General features: G+C 63.3%; 2 protein-coding genes across 8 annotated transcripts; one reads left to right on the plus strand and one right to left on the minus strand.

Annotated features, from left to right (window-relative positions):
• Positions 1 to 1,043: 1,043 nt before the first annotated feature.
• AP1M2 (adaptor related protein complex 1 subunit mu 2) lies at positions 1,044 to 5,008 on the minus strand. The gene is given in 14 exon segments (XM_082334020.1): positions 1,044 to 1,164; positions 1,333 to 1,408; positions 2,037 to 2,090; positions 2,092 to 2,163; positions 2,274 to 2,432; positions 2,521 to 2,586; positions 2,588 to 2,593; positions 2,671 to 2,813; positions 2,910 to 3,036; positions 3,794 to 3,941; positions 4,020 to 4,150; positions 4,270 to 4,337; positions 4,440 to 4,596; positions 4,801 to 5,008. Coding segments are annotated over 14 exon segments (1,272 nt in total). The 5' UTR covers positions 4,843 to 5,008; the 3' UTR covers positions 1,044 to 1,141.
• A 1,173-nt stretch (positions 5,009 to 6,181) lies between these two features.
• On the plus strand, positions 6,182 to 23,009 carry SLC44A2 (solute carrier family 44 member 2 (CTL2 blood group)). Of its 7 annotated transcripts, none has more exons than XM_082334169.1 (22): positions 6,182 to 6,330; positions 11,242 to 11,290; positions 11,375 to 11,448; positions 11,704 to 11,788; positions 12,144 to 12,228; positions 12,365 to 12,487; positions 12,606 to 12,666; positions 12,921 to 13,044; positions 13,634 to 13,717; positions 14,123 to 14,235; positions 14,432 to 14,563; positions 14,913 to 15,012; positions 15,155 to 15,247; positions 15,536 to 15,620; positions 15,946 to 16,208; positions 16,281 to 16,375; positions 16,872 to 16,975; positions 17,368 to 17,441; positions 17,673 to 17,743; positions 17,951 to 18,039; positions 18,437 to 18,521; positions 18,993 to 23,009. In XM_082334169.1, exons 1-22 carry the CDS (start codon positions 6,285 to 6,287, stop codon positions 19,112 to 19,114), a joined length of 2,157 nt encoding a protein of 718 aa, XP_082190295.1. In that variant the 5' UTR covers positions 6,182 to 6,284; the 3' UTR covers positions 19,115 to 23,009. The 7 variants fall into 7 exon arrangements, 5 of the variants coding, with proteins under 5 accessions (XP_082190295.1, XP_082190297.1, XP_082190298.1 ...); XM_082334171.1 differs by having other exon boundaries at positions 21,366 to 23,009; XM_082334170.1 differs by lacking the exon at positions 6,182 to 6,330 and adding an exon at positions 7,234 to 8,296.
• The last annotated feature ends 2,487 nt before the right edge of the window (positions 23,010 to 25,496 follow it).

Raw genomic sequence — 25,496 nt, forward strand, 5'->3', positions numbered from 1 at the left:
GGCCCGGGGCACCGGTAAGGGGGGGGCCGGGGGTCCCGGGGGGCCGGTAACGGGGACCCCCCCCCACCACCACTCACCACCTCATCCCCGCTGGAGTCGGAGTCGGAGCTGGAGCCGGAGCCGTCCCCGGTGTCCCCCGTACCGGTCCTGCACTGCGGGCAGCCCTCAGGCACCGGCGCCGCGGCGGGGGGGAACCCCCCGGTACCGGTGTCACCCCCCCCGGTACCGGTGTCACCCCCCCGCGGTCCCCGGTGCCCCCCCCCGGTCCCCGTCCTCCCCACGGTTACCCCCTCCCCGGCGTCCCCGGTCACCCCGTGTCCCCCCCACCCCCTCGATCCCGCCCCCCGTTACCTCCCGGTGCCCGGTTCCCCCCCGGTTCCCGCCCCCCGTTACCTCCCGGTCCCCGGTTCCCGCCCCCCCCGGTCCCGGTGCCCCCTCCGGTCCCCGTCCTCCCCTCGGTTACCCCCTCCCCGGCCCCTCCGGTCACCCGGTGTCGCCCTCACCCCCCCGATCCCGCCCCCCGTTACCTCCCGGTGCCCGGTTCCCCCCCGATCCCGCCCCCCGTTACCTCCCGGTTCCCCCCCGGTTCCCGCTCCCCGTTACCTCCCGGTGCCCGGCCCCGCCCCCCCCGCCCGGCCCCGCCCCCGCCGCCAGGCCCCCGCCCCCTGCCCCGCCCCGCTCACGTCGCTGCAGCTCCTCGCGCCGCCGGTAGCGCCGGTACCGCTCCGCGAAGGCCGCGTTCACGCGCAGCTCCGGCTCCGCCATCTCCGCGCACGTGACCGGCACTTCCGTCGCCGCCGCCGCCGCCGTCACGTGACGGGGGGGAAGCGCGCAACGGCCACGCCCCCAACCCCGAACCGCTCCGCCCCCGTCCTCTCCCGCTCTTAAAAGGGAAACGCGCCCAGCGCCGCGGGGTGGGGCCCACCGCAAACCCCCGGCGCCCCGGGACCCCCAGAGCGCCCCCCCACCCCATCTCCTCCCCTCTCCCCCCTCCCCCCGGGATCCCCCCCCCCCAAAAACAAGATCCGCGGGGCCGGTGGTCTCAGCTCCATCTTTATAGGGAGAGGGGAGGAGGGTGGGCGCAGGGGGGGGTCCCGGGGGGGTCCATGGCGGTGCGGGGGGGTGCGGGGGACCCCCCCCCTTAGGTGGTGCGGAGCTGGTAGTCTGCAAGAGGGAGAGGGGGGGGTGAGGGGGGCGGTGACCCCGGCCCGGGGGGTCCCGGGGGAGGTCCCGGGGGGGGTCCCGGGGGTCCCGGGGGGGGTCCCGGGGGGGGTCCCGGGGGGTCCCGGAGGGGGTCCCGGGGGGGGTCCCGGGGGGGGGTCCCGGACTCACCCCCGCTCTGGGTGATGTAGCGCACCCAGGGCAGCGCCTGGTACCCGCTCTTCTCGATGATCTTCATGTACCGCACCTGGGGGGGGGGGGCAGGCGGGGATGGACCCCGACCCCCCCACCGGGCACCCCCGACCCCCCCCAGGGGACCCCGACCCCCCCTGGAGACCCTGACCCCCTCTGGGGACCCTGACACCCCCCCCAGAGACCCTGACCCCCTCCCTGGGCACCCCGACCCCCCCCTTGGGCGCCCCTGACCCCCCCCAGCTCCCCCCGGTGCAGAGGGGACACTGCCCCCCCCCCCCAGCCACCCCCATGGGGACACCGTGACCACGTCCCCAGTGTGTCCCCCTGCCCCATCCCCACCGCCCTGTCCCCACGTGGGGCCACCTCCCCGGGGACCCCACGGGCCACAGCCCCACCGCCCTGTCCCCACGTGGGGCCACCTCCCCGGGGACCCCACGGGCCACAGCCCCACCCTGTCCCCACGTGGGGCCACCTCCCCGGGGACCCCATGGGCCACGTCCTCGCCACCCTGTCCCCACGTGGGGCCACCTCCCCGGGGACCCCACGGGCCACAGCCCCACCCTGTCCCCACGTGGGGCCACCTCCCCGGGGACCCCACGGGCCACAGCCCCACCCTGTCCCCACGTGGGGCCACCTCCCCGGGGGACCCCACGGGCCACGTCCCCCTCCCCGGGTGGCACCTGGATGCCCGAGACGGTGAAGTAGGGGATCTCGAAGCGGACGGAGATGGGCGGGCCGTCCCTCCTCTTCCTCCTTCTCCACGCTGGGCAGCCCGAAGTGGGCGCGCATCAGGTGCTCCTTCCCGCCCTGCGCGGCACCGCCACGGCTGGGGACGGCGCCGGGCCAGCCGGCAGCACCGGCGGGGGCCCGGGGCGGGGAGGACCCCGGCAGCGGGGATGCGGGGTGGGCAACCTCACCGGGAAGGACTTGATGGTCCAGATGACGAGGTTCTTCTCCGGGAGGTACCTGGCGGAGCCCACGCTGGTCTTGAACTTGGGCGAGTCGGCGTCGCTGGGCACCGGCACCGCGATCTCCACCCCGTTGGCCACCGACTGCTTCTTGAACTGGCCCTTGGCCTTTTGGGGGGGGGGGACAGGAGTGGGGTGGGGGGGTCGGGGCGGCCGGGGGTCCCCCATGGCGGCGGTGACCTCCCCGGTGTCTCACCTTGACCATGATCTCCACCCGGCTGTGGGAGAACTTCTCAATGACCGACTCGATCCAGATGAGCGGGCTTCACCTTGAGTGGGGGGAAAGGGGTCACCGCCACGTCCCCCCGCGGCCCCTGTGGCCCCCCCGGGTGGGCCCGGCCCCCACCTGGGTGTTGAGGCGGTAGGACATGAGCTCGAAGTCCCCGTCAGGGGGGATGAAGGAGATGGTGCGGTCGTTATCGAAGCGGGAGAGCCGGACGCACTGGTGGAACTTCACGTCCTCCAGCTCCACCGACTTGTTCTTGCCCCCTGGGGAGGGAGGGACGGCGTCGGGGGGGGGGCGAGGGGACGGGGACGCGTCCCCCCCGCCCCGGGGCTGTCCCCGAGCCCGCCGGCGGCACTCACGTCCGGTCAGCTCGAAGAGGACGCGGTCGTTCAAGCCCAGGCGCAGCTCGGGCATCCCCGAGAGGAAGACCTTCAGCTTGATGGTGCCCACCACCTCGCTCAGCAGCACGCTGCCGTTGGCGTTCACCTGCGGGCACCGGCACCAGCTTCATCACCGTCCCCACCACCGTCCCCATCGCCATCCTCATCATCATCACCAGCCCCATCACGGGTCCTATCACGAGCCCCATCACCATCCCCATCACCGTCCCCATCGCCATCCTCATCACCATCACCAGCCCCATCACCGTCACCATCCTCATCACCGGCACCATCCTCATCACCATCTCCAGCCCCATCACCATCCTCGTCTTCATCCCCATCATCAGCGCCATCAACATCACCATCACCAGCCCCATCACCATCCTCATCTTCATCCCTATCACCAGCGCCATCCTCATCACCATCACCAGCCCCATCACCATCATCATCTTCATCCTCATCATCAGCGCCATCAATGTCACCATCCTCATCACCATCTCCAGCCCCATCACCATCCTCATCTTCATCCCCATCAACACCACCATCCTCATCACCATCACCAGCCCCATCACCATCCTCATCTTCATCACCAGCCCCATCAACGTCATCATCCTCATCCCCATCCTCATCCCCATGCCCATCACCATCACCAGCCCCATCCTCATCCTCATCACCATCACCAGCCCCATCCTCATCCTCATCTTCAGCCCCATCACCGTCCCCACCACCGGTCCCACCACCATCCCCATTCCCATCCCCATCACCGGGCCCACCACCCCACCGGGGACCCGGCAGCAGCCCCTGCCATGGCAGGACCCCACCAGCCCCCCCCAGTTTGCGGGTCCCCCCCGTCCCCGTCTCACCAGCAGGTTCACCGACTCGATGACGTCGATGAAGACCTCGTTCTTCTTGTACTTGATGCCCTCGGAGCGCCAGGACACGGCGTTGGTGACCGTGGTGGGGACGCGGGACGTGCCCGTCTCCAGCTTGTTGCCCTCCTGCGTGATGTACCTGCAGCGGGGGGCGCAGGGGGGGTGAGGGGGGCGAGGGGGGGCCCCGACGCCCCCCCGGCCCCCCGGCCCCGCTCACTCCTGCAGGATCTTGCTGTCCGTCGTCTGCGGGAAGCCAAAGTCCATCAGCTCGTCCAGGAGCTCGTAGACGATGACGAAGTTGTCGCGGATGCTCTCCTCCTCCAGCTCCTTGAAGTACTCGCAGAAGACCTGGGGGCGACACACACCCACGCCCCCCCCGAGCGCCGCCGTCACCCCCCCGGGAGAGCAGCCCCCCAAAATGGGGGGCCCCTCGCCCCCCCAGCCCCCCTCCAGCCCCCCAACCTCACCTCCACCACCTTGTAGAGGAAGGAGTAGACCAAGGACGCGTTGCCGTTCTTCTTGGTGGTGGCCACCACTGGTTTGGGGGGGGGGGGGTTAAGGAAAAGGGGAGCGCCGGGGGGTCCCCCCGACCCTGGGGGGTGGGGGGGTCGGCGGGACCGGCGTTCCGGAAGGATACGGTAGAGGTTGGCGTGTTTGATCCAGAGGAAGTGGACTTTGCCGTGGGTCAGGAGGGGCGCGAGGGCCCCCTCCTCCTCCCGCTGCAGCAGCAGCCCCATGAAGTGCTCGATCTCCCCCAGCCCCACGTCCCCCTTGTAGTTGCGGCTGATCAGCGGCTGCGGGGGGGGGGCGGGGGGGGGTCAGAAATGGGGGAACCCCCCCTCCCCAAATCGCTCACCCCATCCCCGGGGTCACAGGGGTCACCGCCAGGCTCCGCCGTTGACCTTGGGTGACCTTCGAGGCCAGGGGGGACGGCGGGGTGCCCCCCCACCCCGGGGGGGGTTTTGGGGGGCTGTGGCGGGGTGAGGGGGGGGTCTCACCTTCCCCTTCAGGTCCAGGATGAAGAGGGCGGAGGCGGCCATGGCGGGGCCCCGGCAGCCACCGCGTCACCGTCACCGTCACCTGCGCCAGGTGAGCGGCTGCGCCCACGGGTGCGCGGGGCCTTAAAGGGGACGGCCCAGCCCCACGGGCACCCACGGGGGCCAGCTCCCACCCGTGGGCCTGGGGCGGGGTGGCGGGGGGCACCCAGGCTCGGCCACCCCACGGCGGGGCACGGCCACCTGCGGCCCAGCCGGGTGGTCGTGGGGGTGGCCGTGGGTTGGGACCCCCCACCCAGGGGACCCCCAGACCGGCTCGGGGGGGCTGGGCAGCTCCCAGACACCCGGATCCCCCCCAGCCTGGGCTGGGGTCCCCCAACCCAGCCTGGGGGGGGTCCCTGCAGCACCCTGGGTCCCCCACCCCACCCTGGGGGGGGCGGGTCCGTGCACCCTTGGGTGCCTGGGCCTCTCATCCCATCCTGGGGGGGTCCCTGCAGACCCCTGGACCCCCAGATCCCCCACACTGGGGAGGGGGAGGTCCCTGCAGCACCCAGACCCCCGGATCCCCACCCTGGGGGGTCCCTGCAGCACCCAGACCCCCAGATCCCCACCCTTGGGGGTCTCTGCACCCCCAGACCCCCGAATCCCCCACCCTAGAGGGTCCCTGCACCCCCAGACCCCCGGACTCCCGACCTTGGGGGGTCCTTGCAGCCCCCAGACCCCCAGGTCCCCACCCTGGGGGGTCCCTGCACCCCCAGACTCCCAGATCCCCACTCTTGGGGGTCCTTGCACCCACCGACCCCCAGATCCCCCACCCTGGGATCCCTGCAGCCCCGGACCCCTGCATCTCCCACCCTTGGGGAGTTCCTGCACCCCCAGATCCCCACCCTGGGGGTCCCGGCACCCCCTGACTCCCAGTTCCCCACCCTTGGGGGGTCCCTGCCCCCTCGATCCCCGGATCCCCCACCTTTGGGGGGACCCTGCACCCCCAGACCCCCCAAGATCCCCACCCTGGGGGTCTCTGCACCCCCAGACCCCTGGATCCCCCACCCTTGGGGGGTCCCTGCACACCCAGACCACCCCAGTTCCCCCACCCTGGGGGTCCCTGCCCCCCCGACCCCCGGATCCCCACCCTGGGGGGGTCCCTGCACCCCCGGATCCCCCACCCTTGGGGGGTCCCTGCACCCCCAGATCCCCACCCTTGGGGGTCCCTGCCCCCCCGACCCCCGGATCCCCACCCTGGGGGGGTCCCTGCCCCCCCGACCCCCGGAGCCGCCGGCCGAGCCCGGCGGGGCGGGGCGGGGCGGGGCGGCGGGGCCCGGCCCCGGGGCTGGGCCGGTGACCGGGGCCCGGGGCCCGGAGCCGCCCCGCCCGCAGCCGCAGGCGCAGCGCCCGGGGGGGAACCGCCGGCGGCGGCGGCGGGAGCGGGAGGAGCCGCCCGGAGCGGCCCCGCGCATCCCGGCGCATCCCGGAGCCTCCGCCCCGCCATGGAGGACCCGGCCGCCGGCAGGAAGGACCCGGACGGCGCTTACGGTACCGGGGCCGGGCCCCCCCCCCCTCCCCGGGGCTCCCCCCGCCTCCCCAGCCCCGGGGCCGGGCCCTCCGGGGGTCCCGCACCCCCCCCCAGCCTGCCCGGGGTCCCCCGGGGGCTTGGGGGTCCCGGGGTCCGGTGCTGGGGGACCCCCGGGGCTTGGGGACCCCCCGGGCTTGGGGACCCCCGGGCTTGGCGACCCCCGGGGCTTGGGGACCCCCCGGGTTTGGGGACTCCCAGATTTTGGGCACTTCCAGGGTTTTGGGGACCCCCGGGCTTGGCGACCCCCAGGGCTTGGGGACCCCTGGGGTGTTTGGGGACTCCCAAGTTTTTGGGCACCTCCAGGGTTTTGGGGATCCCCGGGCTTGGGAATCCCCAGGGCTTGGGGACCCCCCGGGTTTGGGGACTCCCAGATTTTGGGCACTTCCAGGGTTTTGGGGAACCCTCGGGCTTGGGGAGAGCTGGGCTTGGGGACCCCCAGGCTTGGGGACCCCTGGGCTTGGGGACCTTCAGGGCTTGGGCATCTCCAGGGTTTTGGGGACCCCCAGGCTTGGGGACCCCTGGGGTTTGGGGACTCCCAGATTTTGGGTACCCCCAGGGTTTTGGGGACCCCCAGGCTTGGGAACTGCCACATTTGGGGACCCCCAGGGTTTTGGGGAACCCCTGGGCTTGGGAACTGCCACATTTGGGGACCCCCAGGGTTTTGGGACCCCCCCAGGCTTGGGGACCCCCAGGGTTTTGGGACCACTAGGCTTGGAGTGCCCAAGGGTTTTTGGGGCCACCGGGCTTGAGGGCGCCCAGGTTTTGGGGACCCCCCATATTTGGTGACCCCCTGGGACCCCTCCCCCCCCCCCAAGCAGAGGCCGTGCCCTGCCTGTGGGTCCCAGCACCCCCTGCCCGCAGCGGGGGGGCTTCGCCTGTGCCTGGGGGGCTGCGGGCTGTGCCGGGGGTGCTGGGAGCATCCCTCGGCTTCGGCACGCCTCGGCAGCCACCGGTGCCGGACCCTTCCCGGCGCCGTGCCGGGGCAGCCGGCGAGGGGACGGTCCCCACCGTGGGGTGCGGGGGGCTCCTGGTGGAGCCGGGGGGCTGCTCCGGCCCCGGCGACGGGGGTTGCGGAGGAGGGGGACGCCGGAGCCGGCACCGTGTCCCCTTCCCGGTGGGACCCGCGGCCTGGCCGTCACCGGATCCCCCCCATATGTGGGGACGGTGGGGACGCCGCGTCCGTGCCGGTTCTCCCGGGCGGGGGGTCTGCCCAGCCCTCCCCAGGCTGGGCTTTTGTTCCCGAGCCGCTTCGGCGGGTGTAAATCCCGGCCGCCCTGACATCACCGGCAGCCTATGAGCGCCGGCAGCGACGCCACGGTGCCGCCTGGCCTCGACCCTCCGAGCCGCGGCCGTGCCGGACGGCAGCGTGCTATTCCTGACCACGAGCCAGCGCGTCTGGCCGGTTATTTATTTATCGCCTAAATATAACCCTGGGGTGGGGATGGGAAGCTCGGCACCACCGGGAGCGGGGGCATCGGCGCCGGCGTCGCCAGCCTCGTGCCCTTTGCCGGTTGAAACCGGTGACTCTTGCCGCCTGCCCACGCCTGCTCCCGGCCTTTTGTGCTGGGTTTGCCAGGCCCAGACCACCCCCCGGTGCTGGTGACCACCGCGCCACGTCGGCGGCTACCGGGCCCCACGGTGGTTTGCGGGAAGCCGGTGCCGCGGCCGGTGTTTTGCAGGGCTGGAGAAGGAGCCGGGCTCGGAGGGTCTCGGCGAAGCGGCTGCGCCTTTAAAGCCATGTTTGTGCACTGGAGGGTGGTTTTTTGGTGTGTTTAACTGGAGGCGGGCAACGGCACGCCCAGGGCGGCGCGTACGGCGAGGGCCGCGGTGCAGGGGCCACCGCGGGTCTGTCGCGGGCCGAAGGGGCCGAGGCGGGAGCGCTCGCCGGCATGGGGGGCCAGGGGGACAGCTACTACGGCCAGCACGGTAAGGCTTTGGCACCCGCTCGCCGCGGCCGGCGGGGGTCCCGTGGGGGCTGCCGGGGGGCTCGGCTGGGGGTTGGGGGCACCGTTGGCCGCCGCTCGCCGCGACTCGGCGCGGAGGAAGTTAAACTCGAGCGATAAAGGAGGAAAAAACAACCCCAAAATAGGAGGGAAGGAAAAAAAAAAATAAAAGGCAAGCCAAAGCAAAACCAAAAGCAGCTGCGTCTTCGCCGCGTTGCTTTTCCCCCGGCCGCGGTGCCGGGGGGCCGCGGTGCTGGGGGGCCGCCCTCGCCGCGCACCGGCATAACCAGCGCGACGGCGTCGCCGGCGCCGGCGGTTAATGCTTAACGACTGGGACAAACAGGTTCCCACGGTGGTGGTTTGTCACCGCGGCCGGCAGTCACCGCCCCAGCCGGCTGTCCCGGCCCTGGCGCTTTTTTTTGGGGGGTCCCGGGGGTTCAGTCGTTCCTTGGGGTCCCCCCACCCTGCAGCAGTGACCCCCCCCGCCCGTGCCGGCGTTTTGGGGTGCAGGTTCTTGGAAAGGGCTGGGCGGGCGCTCGGCTGCTCCGTGGAGATTAGGGATCAGGCGGGGCTGGGAGCTGGGCGCTGCGCGGGGAGCAAGCTGCCGGAGCCCCCCAAAACACCCTGAAGCAAATGTGTGCCCAGCATGGAGCCCCCCCAAAACAGACGTGTCCCTGCCATGGGGCTGCTCCGAGCCCCCCAAAATGCACCCCAAAACAGACATGTCCCTGCCATGGGGCTGCTCCGAGCCCCCCCAAAATGCACCCCAAAACAGACATGTCCCTGCCATGGGGCTGCTCCGAGCCCCCCAAAATGCACCCCAAAACAGACGTGTCCCTGCCATGGGGCTGCTCCGAGCCCCCCCAAAATGCACCCCAAAACAGACATGTCCCTGCCATGGGGCTGCTCCGAGCCCCCCAAAATGCACCCCAAAACAGACGTGTCCCTGCCATGGGGCTGCTCCGAGCCCCCCCAAAATGCACCCCAAAACAGACATGTCCCTGCCATGGGGCTGCTCTGAGCCCCCCCAAAATGCACCCCAAAACAGACGTGTCCCTGCCATGGGGCTGCTCTGAGCCCCCCCAAAATGCACCCCGAAAGAGACGTGTCCCTGCCATGGGGCTGCTCCGAGCCCCCCCAAAATGCACCCCGAAAGAGATGTGTCCCTGCCATGGGGCTGCTCCGAGCCCCCCCAAAATGCACCCCAAAACAGACATGTCCCTGCCATGGGGCTGCTCCGAGCCCCCCCAAAATGCACCCCGAAAGAGATGTGTCCCTGCCATGGGGCTGCTCTGAGCCCCCCCAAAATGCACCCCGAAAGAGACGTGTCCCTGCCATGGGGCTGCTCCGAGCCCCCCAAAATGCACCCCAAAACAGACGTGTCCCTGCCATGGGGCTGCTCCGAGCCCCCCAAAATGCACCCCGAAAGAGATGTGTCCCTGCCATGGGGCTGCTCCGAGCCCCCCAAAATGCACCCCGAAAGAGATGTGTCCCTGCCATGGGGCTGCTCCGAGCCCCCCCAAAATGCACCCCGAAAGAGATGTGTCCCTGCCATGGGGCTGCTCCGAGCCCCCCCAAAATGCACCCCGAAAGAGATGTGTCCCTGCCATGGGGCTGCTCCGAGCCCCCCCAAAATGCACCCCGAAAGAGATGTGTCCCTGCCATGGGGCTGCTCTGAGCCCCCCCAAAATGCACCCCGAAAGAGACGTGTCCCTGCCATGGGGCTGCTCCGAGCCCCCCAAAATGCACCCCAAAACAGACGTGTCCCTGCCATGGGGCTGCTCCGAGCCCCCCAAAATGCACCCCGAAAGAGATGTGTCCCTGCCATGGGGCTGCTCCGAGCCCCCCAAAATGCACCCCGAAAGAGATGTGTCCCTGCCATGGGGCTGCTCCGAGCCCCCCCAAAATGCACCCCGAAAGAGATGTGTCCCTGCCATGGGGCTGCTCCGAGCCCCCCCAAAATGCACCCCGAAAGAGATGTGTCCCTGCCATGGGGCTGCTCCGAGCCCCCCCAAAATGCACCCCGAAAGAGATGTGTCCCTGCCATGGGGCTGCTTCGAGCCCCCCCAAAATGCACCCCAAAACAGATGTGTCCCTGCCATGGGGCTGCTCTAAGCCCCCCAAAATGCACCCCAAAACAGATGTGTCCCTGCCATGGGGCTGCTCCGAGCCCCCCAAAATGCACCCCGAAAGAGATGTGTCCCTGCCATGGGGCTGCTCTGAGCCCCCCCAAAATGCACCCCAAAGCAGGCGTGTCCCCAGCATGAGGCTGCTTTGAGCCCCCCAAAAGCACCCCAAAACAGACGTGTCCCTGCCATGGGGCTGCTCTGAGCCCCCCAAAGGGCCCCCCCAAAGCAGCCGTCCCCGGCACCGGCCAGCTCCCACGGTTGTGCCGGGGGCTCGCGCTGGCGCTGCCTTCGCTGGCTGAATTCCCACCCTAAAAATAAAGCAGGGGAAAAAGGACGGTGCCGTATCCGCGGGCGGGAGCCCAGCGCCGCCGCGGGACCGAGGCGGGTCCCTCCGGTGAGCGCCGGCTGCGCCGGGGGCTCCGCGGGACCCGAAACCCCCTGGGACCCCCCCGGCATCGCTGCTCCCAGCGCGGCTCTTCGGTGCTTCCGAGGGATTTCGCGTACCTTGGGCAGGCTCCCGGGAGCAGCAGGGAAGCGTTTTTGGAGGAAACCGTGTGGAAACGGGTTTTCCGAGGGAATAACTGCGTGCACGCCTGGAAAGCAGAGCCACAGCTGGAGGGAAATGGCTTCTGGAGATTATTGTCCTCCCGATTCCGCTTATCCCGAGGCTTTAAGTTCAAGCGTTACCCTCCCTCCGCTTCTCCTTTTGCGTGCGGTGGGGAGAGGAGGATGAGGAGCTCCTTCCTCCCACCCCAGCCATCCCCCAAATTGTTTTTCTCTTCCTCCTTTGTCTCCGCAGGGACGCCGCAGAAATATGACCCGACTTTCAAAGGTCCCATCTACGACAGGTAAGAGAAGCCTCTCTGCCGGCGGCGGTTTCGGCGGTGCCGGGGTCCGTCGCGCGTCCCCAACGCCGCTCTTCCTGCTGGCAGGGGCTGCACCGACGTTCTCTGCTGCGTCCTGCTGGTCATCGCCATCGTGGGCTACGTGGTGGTGGGCGTCGTGGGTAAGTACCGGGGGGCTCCGCGCCCGTTTTCGCTGCGTCGCCAAGTTTTTGGCAATAGGGCGAAGCTTGGCTCGCCGCCGGCTCGCTGTCCGCGCCGGCAAAACCCCGTGCCGAGGGGCGTTGCGCCCTCCTGCTCGTCCGGGTGGGGACGGGAGGGTCCCCGCGGGGGTCTCGTGAGCGGCGGGCGGGGGGAAACGAGGGGGCGAGGGCTGCGGGGGTAACCACAGCCGCGCTGTTCTGCCTCCCCCCGCTCAGCCTGGACCCACGGGGACCCCCGGAAGGTGATCTACCCCACCGACAGTCGCGGCCAGTTCTGCGGGCAGCAGGGAACCCCCAACGAGTACGTGTCCCGGCTCGCGGCCGTCGCTCGCCGGCGCCCCGGCATCGTCGGAGAGACCGTAACCTCGGGGTGTCGCGCCCCGCGGCTCCGGGATGGGCGGCTCGCCCTGCCCGTGCTGCCTGCTCTCCTCTGGCTGCGGGGAGCGGCAGAGCCCCTGGGAGGTGCAGAAAAGCATCGTAGCAGCTTGCAGCTCCACTTTTTTTGGGGGGTTGGGGTTTTTTGGGACCCTCCACGCCGCGTGGGCCCCCTTCCCCTGGGCGCAGGGACGCGGGTGCTTCCCATCGCCTCTCCCAGGGCAGGCGGTTCCCTGAGCTGGGCTTTTTCTTTCTTTGTTTTTGCCCGGTTTGCTTTGCAGGAAGAAACCTTTCCTCTTTTACTTCGACATCGTGAAGTGCGCCAGCCCGCTGGTGCTGCTGGAGTTTCAGTGCCCGACCACCCAGGTACCGCTCCCGGCCCCGGGGTGCCGCGCCAGGCACGGCTCGCCGATGCTTTGCTTCTCCTCCGGTTTGCGGCGTCCCGGCGCGGGGGGCTCGTGCCTTCACGCGCGGCCCCTCCATGTCCTCTTCTCCCGTCCAGATCTGCGTCAGCAAATGCCCGGACCGGTACCTGACGTACCTGAGCGCCTACAGCTCCCGCACGCCCGACGAGCTGGAGTACTACCAGAACTTCTGCGTCCCCGAGTTCAAAAACCTGCAGAAGGTGGGTTGCAAGGGGCGCGGTGTCGGCGTTCGTCCGCCAGCCCCGGCGCTGCCGGCGTTTCCCGGCGCGGTAATGCCTTCCCAAACCGTTAACGTCCAGCTCGTCTGTCCCCATCCAGCCTCCCATCAAGGTGCTGAAGGACAGGGAGTGCCCGGCCATGATTATCCCCAGCACCCCACGTACGTCCGGAGGGCTAACGAGCTGCCGTGAGCTGATTAACGAGCCCGCTCGCTTCCGTCGCGGTCGGGGGAAGCGGACGCTTCGCAGGCTGGCTGTCGGGATTTTTTGGGGGGATCGGAGGCTCCTGTTTGGGGTTTCGGGGGGTCCAGCGTAGGTCTGTGACCACGGGGAGCGGGGTTTGGCTCCTTTCCCCGCGGGGGGTGGACAAGAGCGGCTGAGGTTTGCGACGCTGTTTCCCCCTCCGCTCTCCCAGTGGCGCGGCGCTGCTTCCCGGCCATCCGGGCCAAGAAGGGCGTCATCATGGTCGGCAACGAGACCACCTACGACGATGGCCACGGGCGCCGGAGGAACGTCACCGAGCTGCTGGAAGGGGCCAAGTGAGTCTCCGCAACCTTTGCGCCGGGCAGGCGCCGCGGTTCGCTGGTCGCTTCATCTTTGCCGGGGCGATCCCGAGAGCGAGCGCTTGCAGCGATAACAGCAACATGGCGGGTACGCGACCGTACCCGGGGGAGCCTCTTAATGAGCTGCTTCGTTATTGCTGCTTCATCCAGAAGGGAAACGTTTGGTTTTATTTGCCGGCACTTCTGCGCCGCGTTCGTTTACTGATTTATACTGCGGAAGGGCCTTGAAAGCACGGAGCCGTGGTCCTGTGTTTGCAAGAAATCCTGCCGCAAACCCCATATTCTGCGTTTTAAACGGGAGCTGGAAGCGGGGACGAAGGGGAAGCAGCGGGGTCAGCTTGAAGGAAAACAGTGCCAGGAAATCAGCCTCGCTCTTGTTGAATTTGCTTGTTTTCAGGGCGTCTGGCGGAGGCCCTTTGGCGGGGGAGGACAAGGGGCCATTGAGGCAGCGCGAGTCCAGGCAGCGGGCGCGGGCAGGGCCTCGCTGGGGCTGAGCCCAGGCTGATGCTCCTCCGCTTCTTTCCCCCGGCTTCCGCTTCATTTCTGTTTTATTTTTGTATTCCAGAAAAGCCAACGTGGTCCTGGAAGCCAGACAACTGGCCATGAAGATCTTTGAAGATTACACGGTTTCCTGGTACTGGATAATAATGTGAGCAGGGGCCGAGCTGCGCGTTACGGCCGTCCCTTCCCGCGGGAAGGCAGCTGGACCGGAGCCCGCGAGGGCTGATGCTCCGCCGTGCCGGCCGCGGCCTTGGCGCCGCGCTCGAATGTGGGGCAAAGCTCATGAATGACAAATTTTTTTTCTTTTCCCCCGCCCCGGCCTTTGCATAATTTCCATTCAAACAAAACGCGAGATGGCGGAGGGTGTTTTGGAGCAGCGTTACTCGGACCCTGCTCACGCTCCGTCCCCTCCGCCATCACGGTTCCCATTTTTAAGGCTGCCCCGGCGTTAAAGCTTGGGAAAGGAGAGCGGAGAAGCCGGCCGATGGAGGAGAGCGGTGGGGAGGGGGTGGCATCGCCTGGTTTTTGACGCGTTGCTGCCTTCCTCCCGCAGAGGCCTCGTGATCGCGATGGTGGCTAGCTTCATCTTCATCGTCCTGCTCCGCTTCCTGGCCGGGATCATGGTTTGGGTGATGATCGTGATGGTGATCCTGGTGCTGGGCTACGGTGAGCGAGCGGTTGGAGCTTCTCCCCGCTTTCCCCGGTTTCCTTTCCCTGTCTTAGGTGGGATTTGCACAAAGAAAGTGTCCTGCCGGGTGTCTTCTACCTGAACATCGGCGTCGGTGGCGTTGAGCAGAGGCTGCCGGCATCTCGGTCTCCGCTTTTCGGTGCAAATAGGACAATTTTCTGCCTTTCACCGCAGGCATCTTCCACTGTTACATGGAATACGCAAAACTAAAAGGGGAAGCGGGCTCTGACGTCTCCCTGAAGGACCTGGGATTTCAGACAGACCTCCGCGTCTACCTCCACCTGCGGCAGACGTGGCTGGCGTTCAGTGAGTCTCCGTCCTCTGGATGCGGGATGGGAGACGGGGGCTGCGCCCCAGCCCCGGTCCCTTTGAGGGACAGGGCTTGGGAAGGGGCGAGCGTGGAGCTTTGGGGTCTTCTCGGCCTCTCCGTGGCCCTGTGCAAGGGTTGAGGGAAGGCGGGTGGCTTTGCTTGGTGGCACCTCTGCCGTGGGACTGAGCTTACGGTCGGGGCTGCGACCACGTGAACCGCGGTGCCGGACGTCCCCTGAGGAGCGTTCGGTGCCGGACGGATCTGCTGGGGAAAGCAAAGGAGGATGGCGGCCGTCGGGCGCTGCCCGTGCCCTCGCGCTACCCGGGGCTCCCCTTCTCCTCCCAGTGATCATCCTGTGCATCATGGAGGTGGTGATCATCCTGCTGCTCGTCTTCCTCCGCAAGAGGATCCTCATTGCCATCGCGCTCATCAGGGAGGCCAGCAGGTCCGGGTGTCCCCCGTCCCCGGCGGAGGTGGCCGTTGTCACCTATCGCGGTGGGAGGACTCGGGGACGGCCGGGCTCCGGCCGCCAAGGTCCTCCCGTCGCCGCGAGGGTTTTAACCGGGTTTTAACCATCTTCTCGGCAGGGCTGTTGGTCACATCATGTCGTCGCTGCTGTTCCCGTTGTGCACCTTCTTCCTGCTCTGTCTCTGCATCGCCTACTGGGCCAGCACCGCCGTGTATCCTTTCCTCTTCTTCTTCCTCTTCCTCTTCCTCTTCCCCGCGCCGCTGCTCCCGGGGAAGGAAGCCGCTCAGAAATCAAAGGTCTTCCAGGGCGCTGAGCATCTTACAGGATTAGTGACACGTCCGTTTGCGAAACCGCCAGCCTAAGCCTCCAAGTTTGACTTTCAAATTAAAACCCAACGTCGAATAGCGATCGCGGGAGGCTGGCGAGAGCAAAACGGAATTAGATACGCCGAGGATTCGGGTTTGGGGTTTGCAAAATCTCCTTAACCGTTGCTCTGCAGTTTCCTCTCCACCTCCAACGAGGCGGTCTATAAGGTGTTTAACGAGACGGCGTGCCAGTTTTCTGGGCAGAGCTGCAAACCGGAGGTGAGGGCGTTGGGAAACTCATACAAATGCTATGCTTCACCTGTCAGAGATAAGACTGTTTCGTACATGGAAAACATCCTGGTGGCTATTTGAGCCTGCGAGCTCTTCCAAGTGAAATTCCGCCTTTCTGAACTCGTTTACGTCACGTCGTTATTTTTCTTCAAGCCGTTGTGTGCGCAAAGCTGACTTTTTGGTCCGAGCAAGCGAAAAATTAAGCAGGATAACGTCTTCTGAAAGTCGAGATTGCTTTGAGTTGAGCGAAAGATGCTGTCCTGCGGCGCGTCTCCAGCCGCCGCAGTGCGTGAGTGTCTGCTCTCCTCTCTAGACCTTCAACACGAGCAACGTCACCAAGCTGTGCCCCGACGCCCAGTGCCTCTTCGCGTTCTACGGGGGCGAGTCGGCGTACCACAAGTATCTCATCGTCCTCCAGTTCTTCAACGTCTTCATGTTCTTCTGGCTCGCCAACTTCGTGATCGCGCTGGGCCAGGTGACGCTGGCGGGGGCCTTCGCGTCGTACTACTGGGCCTTCAAGAAACCCGATGACATGCCCGCCTTCCCCCTCTTCTCCGCCTTCGGCCGCGCGCTCCGGTACGTCCCTCTCGAGGAGGGCTCGCGAGCTTCTTGAGGTTGTCCCCTTCTAACCGGAGGGATCTTTCCCAGGTACCACACTGGCTCGCTCGCCTTCGGATCTCTGATCCTCGCCATCGTCCAAGTCATCAGGGTCACCCTGGAGTATCTGGACCACAGGTTAAAAGGTACCGAAGCTGGAAGGGCAAATGAGCAGATGAATGAGGTTGGCTTCTTCCGTGTTCCTTGGTGCCAGAGCTCGTGGCTAACGTCCAGGGGAATAATTTCAGTATTTCAGTGGAGAATCGAGATTTTCCTTGCAGGATCCCGTAGTTGTCTCTTCCTCCAAGAGACGTTTCCCGGGGCGGGAGCCGAGGGATGCGCCGTGGCTGCCGGGCTAATTCAGCTGGTGCTGGGTCTCTGTAGGGGTGTCGGGGAAGTCTGCGCCTGGCCGTCCGACTCTATCGATCGTGAAAAACAGCGAGCAGAAGCGTGGGAAGAGCGTGCGCGGCTCATCCCGCTGTCTGCAGCAGTATCGGCCTCCCAGGGAGGCTGAAAACGGGGCGTAGCGGGGGAGGCTGTGACGGGGCAGCGGGACGTCTCATTAGGGACCTTGAAGTTGCTTCTGGAAGAGAAGGCGTCTCTCGGTTTGGCTGCTCACCCTCTCCCGTGGCGTTCTTCCAGCTGCAGATAATAAGTTTGCCAAGTTCCTCCTGAGCTGCCTGAAGTGCTGCTTCTGGTGCCTGGAAAAATTCATCAAATTCCTCAACAGAAACGCGTACATCATGGTAAGAGTCTCCCGGCGTTGACGCCCAAAGGGTCGTGACTACGGTGGCGGGGGTCTCGGCACGCTTGGAGATTTCTTTGGGCGGCTGTTGAGAACCGTGTCTGCCGGTGTCATGGGAAAACGAAGGTTTTCAGCGTTTCCCAGCCGTTTCGCTGGAAAGCCTTGACCGCAGCCGTGTCGCTTTGACTTTGGGAGGGACCTTCTCGGAGACACCAGGGTGGGGGGATTCAGCTCTCGGTGTCCGCGATGTCAGTGGATGAAGAAGCACTTCCAGGCTGGGATTTATCCGGGTGTTACTCAAAGATGGGATGAATTGCGCCCTCTTCTTAGCGGTGAATTCAGCGCGGCTCCGTTTCTCTCTTCCCTGCCCCTTTTTTCCGGGACCCCCTCCAGATCGCCATCTACGGCACCAACTTCTGCACCTCCGCCCGCAACGCGTTCTTCCTGCTGATGAGGAACATCGTTAGGTGAGATGCTGGTGGGGGCGAGGGCTCTGCTCCCGACAGCAGGCTTTGGTGATTTCCAACTCCTTCTCGCTGCCAAAGATCAGCCCTGATCTGCTCACCCTGTTTTCAGGCTTTCACGGCGTTTTGCGCCGTATTTGCAACGCGTGTGCACGTTGGCCGCCTCCTCCCACGCTTCCTTCTGAATTCGGGGTGGGGAGCGGCTGCGGATGCCCGTCTCTCTCTTGTTTGCAGGGTGGCCGTTTTAGATAAAGTCACGGATTTCCTCTTCTTCCTCGGTAAACTCCTCATCGTGGGAAGCGTCGGTAAGTGCTGGGGACTGGAAGTTTCTCCTTGGGGTGTACGGCTGCTGTAGGCTTTTGTAGCTGGTTACGCCTTCCCAAAACCCCCGCTCTCTTCGCTCCTCCCGTGAAACCCTTCCTTTCCGTCCCGTTTTACATCTTCCCTGCACCCATTTGCTGCCTTTCTTCTGCCCTGCCTCCCCCAGCAGTTTCCATCGTTTGCTTTTCCAGGAATCCTTGCCTTCTTTTTCTTCACCCACCGGATAAAGCTGGTCCAAGACACAGCGCCGCCCCTGAATTACTACTGGGTCCCTATTCTGGTGAGCTGCTTTCTCGTCTTTTGCTGAATTTAGAAGTGACGGAAGGAGATCCTGGACACAAATGCCTTAAAAACACCCCTGCGCTCGCTGCTTCTGAAGGACCTTCTTTGTTGAAGGTGTTTTCTCTGTCCCCGTCGAAATAAGCCCTTTGTCTCGGCCGGCCGCGAAGAGGCGTCTCGCCCTTCCCGTGCTGCCCAGATTGGCCTCCGTCCACCGTCGTCGCTGAGGCCTTTTGTCCTGAATCGGGCTGGTCTGAACAGTCCTGCCCTGTTCGCTTCTCCTCCTTTCCCTGGGGAATTCGGGGTTCAGCAGGTTTCCTCCTCCCCGCCGAGGGACCGGGGCTTTGCGCTCTTTGCAGATGCCAGGTCGCGGCGTGACCACACAATTTCTCTTTCAGACGGTGATCGTGGGCTCCTACCTCATCGCCCACGGGTTCTTCAGCGTGTACGGCATGTGCGTGGACACCCTCTTCCTCTGCTTCTGTAAGTGTCTGGCTCGGAGGGTCGGTCTCCCGCTGGGCAGGAGTTTGTGGTAGCAAAACCTCCCTCCCTTTGGGGCCAAACCCCAGAGTCGTCCAGATTTGGGGTTTGCTCCAAATTCCCGTGGCCTCTCTGCGTGGTTTTCTCCCGCTTTACCAACTCCCACCTGCCTTCTTACCGGCATCTGCTTTCCCCCCGCCTGCTGGCAACGGAAACCCACAGCCTGTCCTTGGGCCTCCTGCGGTCTCTCTTGGTCTTTCTGTTTTGGTGCTTTGGTCTTGGTGGAACCTAACTGCAACTAACTTCAATTTTCCTTTTTTTTTTTTTCTTTTTTCCTTCTTTTTTCCTCCCTCTCCCCCTCGTGTCTCTCTTCACATGTTCTCCATCCTTCATCTCTGCCCTGCCTCTCCCCGGCTCTTCCGCTATTTTCCACTCTTCCCCGTCACGGCCGCTTCTTCCTGGGGTTGCGAAAAGGTGAAGATCTGGAGAGGAACGATGGATCTCCCGAGAGGCCTTACTACATGTCCCCCGAGCTGAGTGAGATCCTGCTGAAGGGGAACCTAGAGCCTTCCAAAAGCGCCGATAGCCAAGGCTAGGGGCTGGCCCCGGGAGGAAGGCTGCGTGCCCGGGGGGGCCGCAGGACGCGCTCGGCCCCCCAACCCAAGCAGCGTTCTCCTCAGCCTGCGCGCGGCAGCCCCGGTGCAAACCTTTCCCCTGGATGTCCTTCAAAGCCGCGAGGGTAGAGGGGGTGCCGATTCCTCAGTGCCCGACGCTTATCAAATCCACCTTCCTGCCCGATAACGAACAGTCTTGTATCGAGAGAACGAACCTAGAGTGTCACCTAGAGTTAATCTGGGGTCCCACGCGTCCGGTAGCGCCCGGCGAGGAGCGCGCCGCTCCGGCGAGCGGCTGGGAAGCGGCTGGACGCGCACGGGTGCCGATATATAGTTGCGTTTCGCGTTGAAGCGGAGATCTTTGTTCCTAACCGCCAGCTGCGAAAAGGTCGGGAGAGCTGCTCCGCTCGCGTTGCAGGAGGGTGGTTTGTGGAACGGGCCGAGCGGGTTCCACAGCCTGAAAACTGGTGTCTCCACGCTTTCCGCCTTGTTCTGCCCCCAGCAAAGCGCAACGAGCCTCTTTCCTCGCCCGCTCTTTCTATGCAAAACCGGGTTGGCGCACTTAAGATTTCTTTGTGAGATTGCAGGTCTTTTGCTTTTAAGTCCGTTGCACGAGCGGCGCCTTCGTTGCGAAGCAGAGCTCGCCCTTTTCACAGCCGAAAACTCCGTTTCCTCGCGCCGTCGGTTTAGGGAAGGCGAAAAGAGCCGTCACCGGTTGCAAGCCGTTAAAACTCAGAGGGCTTTTACTCGCAGCATCCCTCGTTTAAAATGGTGTCTCTTGCTGGTTGCGCAGAGGTTTAATCGCTGCAGGGAGGTGGTGGCTCGTCCTGGGAGCTGCCTGATGGGCTCTGCCTTTTCCCCGCCGAGGTGGTTGAGTTGATGGTTTGCCTTCTGCCTGGTCCGGGCTCCTCGGGACGGAGGAGCTGGGGCTGTAACGACTTTCCACGCTAACGCGGAGCGTAGGCGGCGCGCTTGCCGTACAGGCCTGCAGGCTGGGGTGGCCGTGGGAAGGAATAGGGAGCCTGCGTGGAAGGCGAGTCCCCAGGCCGGCTCCGGCGACTCTGAATTGCCGCGGGTCCCTCAAGGGAAGGCGATGTCCGGAGGAGCGGCGCGAGCATCCCTGACGGGCCGGACGGCCACGGGGAAGGAGCGCGTTGCGCTGGCGGGTGTTACACCGGGGACGTATTGCCACGTCTCTACGGCCAGGGAAACCAGACCAAAAAAGTCAGAGGTTTGACGGGGAGGCAGCTGGTGAGGGTTACGGCGCCGAAACGACAGCCGAACACGGGCTGGGTCCTCGCCGTGTTTTCTCCCCTTGACAGTGCAGAAATGATGAAGATTTAAAAGAATGCCATTCCGGCTGCACCGGGCGGCCAGATCTCCTGTTACAAATCCTCACGCAGACAGAGCGCCCCGTCTTTTGAGTCATGCCCTCTTAGGACAAAGCCGCAGTGTTAACGCTCGTATTTCCATCACAGAGAACTACTGAAATCCCTCTCAAAATATCCCAGGGCGCTTTCGCCCGACTCCGAAGCTGGTGCTTTGTGGGTTTGTTTGGCTTTGTTGGTTTTTTTTTTTTTCGGTGGCTGTGATTTTCCTACTGCTTCTTGTTGGCGCAGCTGCTTTGCTTTGAACGGCGAGAGGCCGAGCGGCGTGTTCGGCACTGGGAATACACCTAATGATTATGTATGCATGGCGTGTTGACAAGGGTGTTGCGAATACCGAGCGAAATTGCTTCGCGCTCGCGTCATGAGCCATTTTGGCTGCACAAAGAGCAGGGAGAGCCGCGCTGCCCGGCTCCTTAGCGGAGGGGAACCGCGCTCCCGGCCGGCAGAGCTCGAGGTCGCGGAGGAGACCTCTTTTCCTACGGCGTTGTTAAACTTTCCCGCTGTCCCCCCTGAAAAAAAAAAAAATACCCAAACCTCTGCTTTCTTCTAAATAATAGCAGCCCGTTTCCGGAGCGCAGTGCTCCCCGTAAAATGGGAGAGGTGCGACCGCGGTGGTTTGTGCTGCTGGGGGCATTTAGCTGTGACGCGGGGAGAAAATCCCCCCCACCCGCGAGGAGGCGAAAGGCTTTTGTTTCTAGCAAAGATAATTATCAGACGAGCAGGAGGGCTGCTCCGCCGGCACCTCTCTGCCCTTAGGCTCCTCGCTGCCTCTGCCGCGACTCTGCCACGCCAACCTCTGTGTCTGTCCCCCCCACTGCTGCGCGGGGCGGGGGTTCTCTTTGCAGTGGAAGACCTGGAGCGTAACGACGGCTCGGCCGAAAAGCCTTACTTTATGTCGCCCGACCTGAAAAAGCTCCTGAAGAAGACGAACAAAGGTCAGTCGGACGCCTAGAGCCTGCCTTCATCCTTTCTGCGCCTCCTCTTCCCGTTCCCGCTTCGGGAGCAGAGCTGCAGGATAACGCCCCGGCGCTCAGCGTCGTTTGTCCCACGTGGAAATCTCGTTAACGAACCTGAACCGCTTAAATCGTCGGGGCTGCTAAACGAAGACCGCTCTAGCGTGTCCGCTCCCGCAGAGCTCGTCGCAGCTAACGTCCCGTTGGTCCCCAGCCAGCTCAAATACTGAGCTGGGGAGTTCCCGGCCGAATCCTGCCAGCTAAGGCGCCGCTAAAAGCGGCGGGGAGATGGCTCCGACACAGGGCAAAATTCCGTCTTCCGGGTTGTCGACCGACGCCAAAATGAGTTTAATTGGATTTTGTAGTTTTATTTTATACCGGTAAAAAAAAGACGATGTTACCTTCAGGTCAGCCGCGTTCGGCCGTCCCTCAGCGCTCGGGTAAATCCAGGCGCTGCGGTGACCGGCGAACGCGCTGGCGGGTTTAAGCAGCTCCCCGACTTGGGTTTTATTTGCAGCCCCCCCCCCCCCAATATTTTATTGCCGTTGTCGATTCCCACCCAGAGAGCTGAAACGCGCCGAAATCGCCTCGCTTCTCTTGCCACCTTTTGGAGACGCCCGGCTTTGGGGTCGTGCTGAGCACATTTAGAATTAATTCATTTAGGAAGATGCTCGTTAGCGTTGGGGTGAAGGGGGAGGGACGCGAGGGGTTAACGAGCAGGACTCGGGCGTTAGCGCCGTGCCGCGTATCCCGCTCAACCAGGGGGTTGTGGTTGGATGCAACCCGGGACGGACGGACGGACGCTCTGTACAGTTATTGCATCTTGCTAGGACTGACAGCTTCTACCGATTCCTCCCCAAAACATCCTGCATTACATATTAAAAATAATTTACAGCAAAGCCTCCCCTAACTGTCGAACAAAACGCTTTGCCTGTGTGACGAATTTAGGAAGACCCCACCTGCGGGCGTGGGAAAGGAGCGGTGTATATATCTTTTTCTCTCTTTTTTAGTTAATATTAGGTCTTAATTATTAGGTAAAATAATAATATTTTAAGCAAACCAAATGACAAACAACAGGTTGCCTTACGTCCTTAGATGCCACGGCGTCGCCTGGACTTGTAGCCGACTGCTGTTTCTAACGGGAAGGTCCAGGCCTTTGGCAGCTCCTGTCAGGAGAAAAAGGGGAGGTTTTAGAGAAATAGCTTAAAGGGGGTTCAACGTCCCTAAGATACAACAATTAAACTGAAAATGTAACAAAATTAAAGCACCTCCTCTGATAGGCGCAGCTGCTGAAGTGTGCGTTGAGCAAGAGGAGGCTCGCCCGGGCACGGTCACCACCACAAATTGTATGGTTTTGTGCTTTAAAAACCCTCTTTATCGCAGACCTTTGCTTAGCCACGTTCGATTTGGGCCGAAGGACATCTTTTGCTTCTTTTCTACCTACTTCTTAGGAATCTTTAGATCCCTGTAGTATTTTTGTAAGATACGAGGAATGTTTTCTATCTGAATTATTAAATGGTTTGGGGGTTTTGTATATTTTGCTTTTAACAGTTGTTTCAGTTCTGTAGCCGCTATTTCCATCTCTCCCAGCACCGTTTTTGTGACGGATTTTGAAATATCTACCTGGCAGCACGCGGAGACGTGACTGCCCCGGCCCAGGGCGGCGCAGCGCCGCTGACGTCTCCCCAAGCCGATGGCGGGCGTAGATCTACGCTGGCTGGAACCGAACGCCATCCTTTCTCTAAAGCGCCTTTCGCCTCGCCTCTCGATGTAGCCGATCCAGTCCGCGGGGGGAGAGCTAGAAAGAAAAGGCGAAGGGAAAGGGAAAGGTAAGGCTAAAAAGGCAAAGGGAAAGGGAAAAGGGAAAGGTAAGGCTAAAAAGGCAAAGGGAAAGGGAAAAGGGAAAGGTAAGGCTAAAAAGGCAAAGGGAAAGGGAAAAGGGAAAGGCAAGGCTAAAAAGGCAAAAGTAAGCTGAAAATAAAAGGTAAAACTTCTGGGGAAAAAAAAAAAGCTGGGAAAAAAAAAGGTAAAAAAGAGGAGAATCCTCTGGGTTTGGGATAGGGGTAAGTGGGAATAATTACGGGACTAATTCAGGGGATATACTCAGTTTACAGCTATACTAGCACCTACAAGAAAACATTTTCTGCAGCTTGATGCTGGTCCTGAATGATTTTCGTTTCTTCCTCTCCCATCCTTGTGGAGGTTTGGAGGTGGTTTCTCTTCTTTCCTCTTTGAGGCTTCTGTGCTGAGGGGACGTTTACTCTCGCTCCTCGACTTTAGCTCTTCTCTGTTTATATCAAGACGCTTTGGTTGTGGAAACGCCGTCTGAAATAGCAGAGGACCATCAGTAGCTCAATTTATTTGCATAAACAGCCAATATACAGCAGCGATTTTTAGGTCTGGAAATACAAATGTTGAAATAGGGAATACATTTAGCAAAACGTGTTCTTTGGGCCGCGGGGCTGGCTCCGCTGCGTTCCGTCAACTCGGTATTTGAGGAGCAGAATTAGGGATTCCTATTTCCAAAAAGCCGAAGCAACAGCCGGCTTTTCAAAGCGGAAAACTACAGGCGCTGCGCTCGCCAAGAGCTTCGGAAAGCAGAGAGGCAAATCTTCCAGTAAATGAGGGGGTTTTGGAAAAAATGGGAGCCGCTCAGGCGAGGGCAGCTCTCCGGTTGGGAATTTAGCATCCGGAAAGGCTTCGCTGCGTGACTTGGGTTCTTTCTGCAAGCGTGGACTGATCCGTGCGCTTGGAGCGCGTCTCCCGTGTAAAGCTGTGTACTCGAAGGCATTCATTTGTCCGTCTTTAGGAATAACCACGCTCTTTTCTGTATTGAGATGCAACTTTTGTCCCCGTAAACCACGCATGCTCCAAATCGTTCCCTGAATCGGGCCAGGGCAAGTGAAAAAAAACTAAAAAAAAAGCTAAAAACTGCAGGGCTGATGTTCTACCAAAACAATTCCTTCTTTTTTAATGTATTTCTGAGGCATTAACTGCTCCTACTATGCACCGGGGCTCCTATGCAAGGGCGTACCTCCGGTGGAGGCGTCCGCGCGCGGTCCCCGTGTCGTGTGTGACTGTTCCATCGATGTCAGCGTCGCAACCACAAATAAAAGTGCCTGTTTGGACCTCGCTTCGGCCGCGCGCTTCCTTCGGACCTCACGGCGAAGCCTTTACCAAATTCTCCGCAGCCCTTCGGAGAGGGCTTGGGGGCGGAGGGGACCTCTGGGGAGCCGCTGGTCCAACCGCGCTCGTTAGTTCCTCTTCGTTGTGGTTTCTGCTCGGCTCCGCGGCGTTTTTCTGCCCGGCGACGCAGAACATCTGGAGAAGGAGCAGAGCGTGACGGCGCTTGTGACGGATACAGCTGGCTTTCGCCCCAAAAATGGGCCGTTACAGCTTGTTTCAGCGCACACCTGAACGCTCCGCTTCCTGTTTTCAGAGCTCGGGGCTTCACTGACTTGGGTTTTTTGACGAAGTACAAGGTATCGTCAAACAATCCCTGACGCACAGAAGACGGCGATGTCCGGCAGAGGGTTAATTGGCTTTTTTTTAAGGAGCGAGTGTTCATTTGGACACTGACAATCATTTAATTTCATACTCGAGTTCAACACAGGCAAAAGCCGCCTTTGAGATCGTTCCCCTTCTACGTTACAGCGGGAGAAGGAACTTGCCAACGAGACCAGGGGCTCACCCTGCACCCCAACGCTCTCGGGAGCTCGATGCCAGGTTAATTAGTACGTGGCGAGGTGGTTCATCTCTTCCCCGTCTGGCTGCCAAGACCGTTAGCGCTCTAACGAGTTAGGCCAGGAGCCGCGGCCGGGTGGCACCCTCTGCCGCCGCACCAACACATCGCAGGCAGCGGCTCGGTGGAAGGTGACAAACGCCCACCGGCGTCCCCTGCGCCGGGGCCTACAGGACTCGTGCCCTGCTATAGATCAACCCTATATCGCAGCGACTCGTGTCCGTCCACGTGGGACGGGGGGGTCTTGGCCAAACCCTGCTCTTGGCTCCCAAAGGGCTCGC

Source organism: Platalea leucorodia (assembly GCF_965183815.1).
Source record: "Platalea leucorodia genome assembly, chromosome: 29".
NCBI lineage: Eukaryota > Metazoa > Chordata > Aves > Pelecaniformes > Threskiornithidae > Platalea > Platalea leucorodia.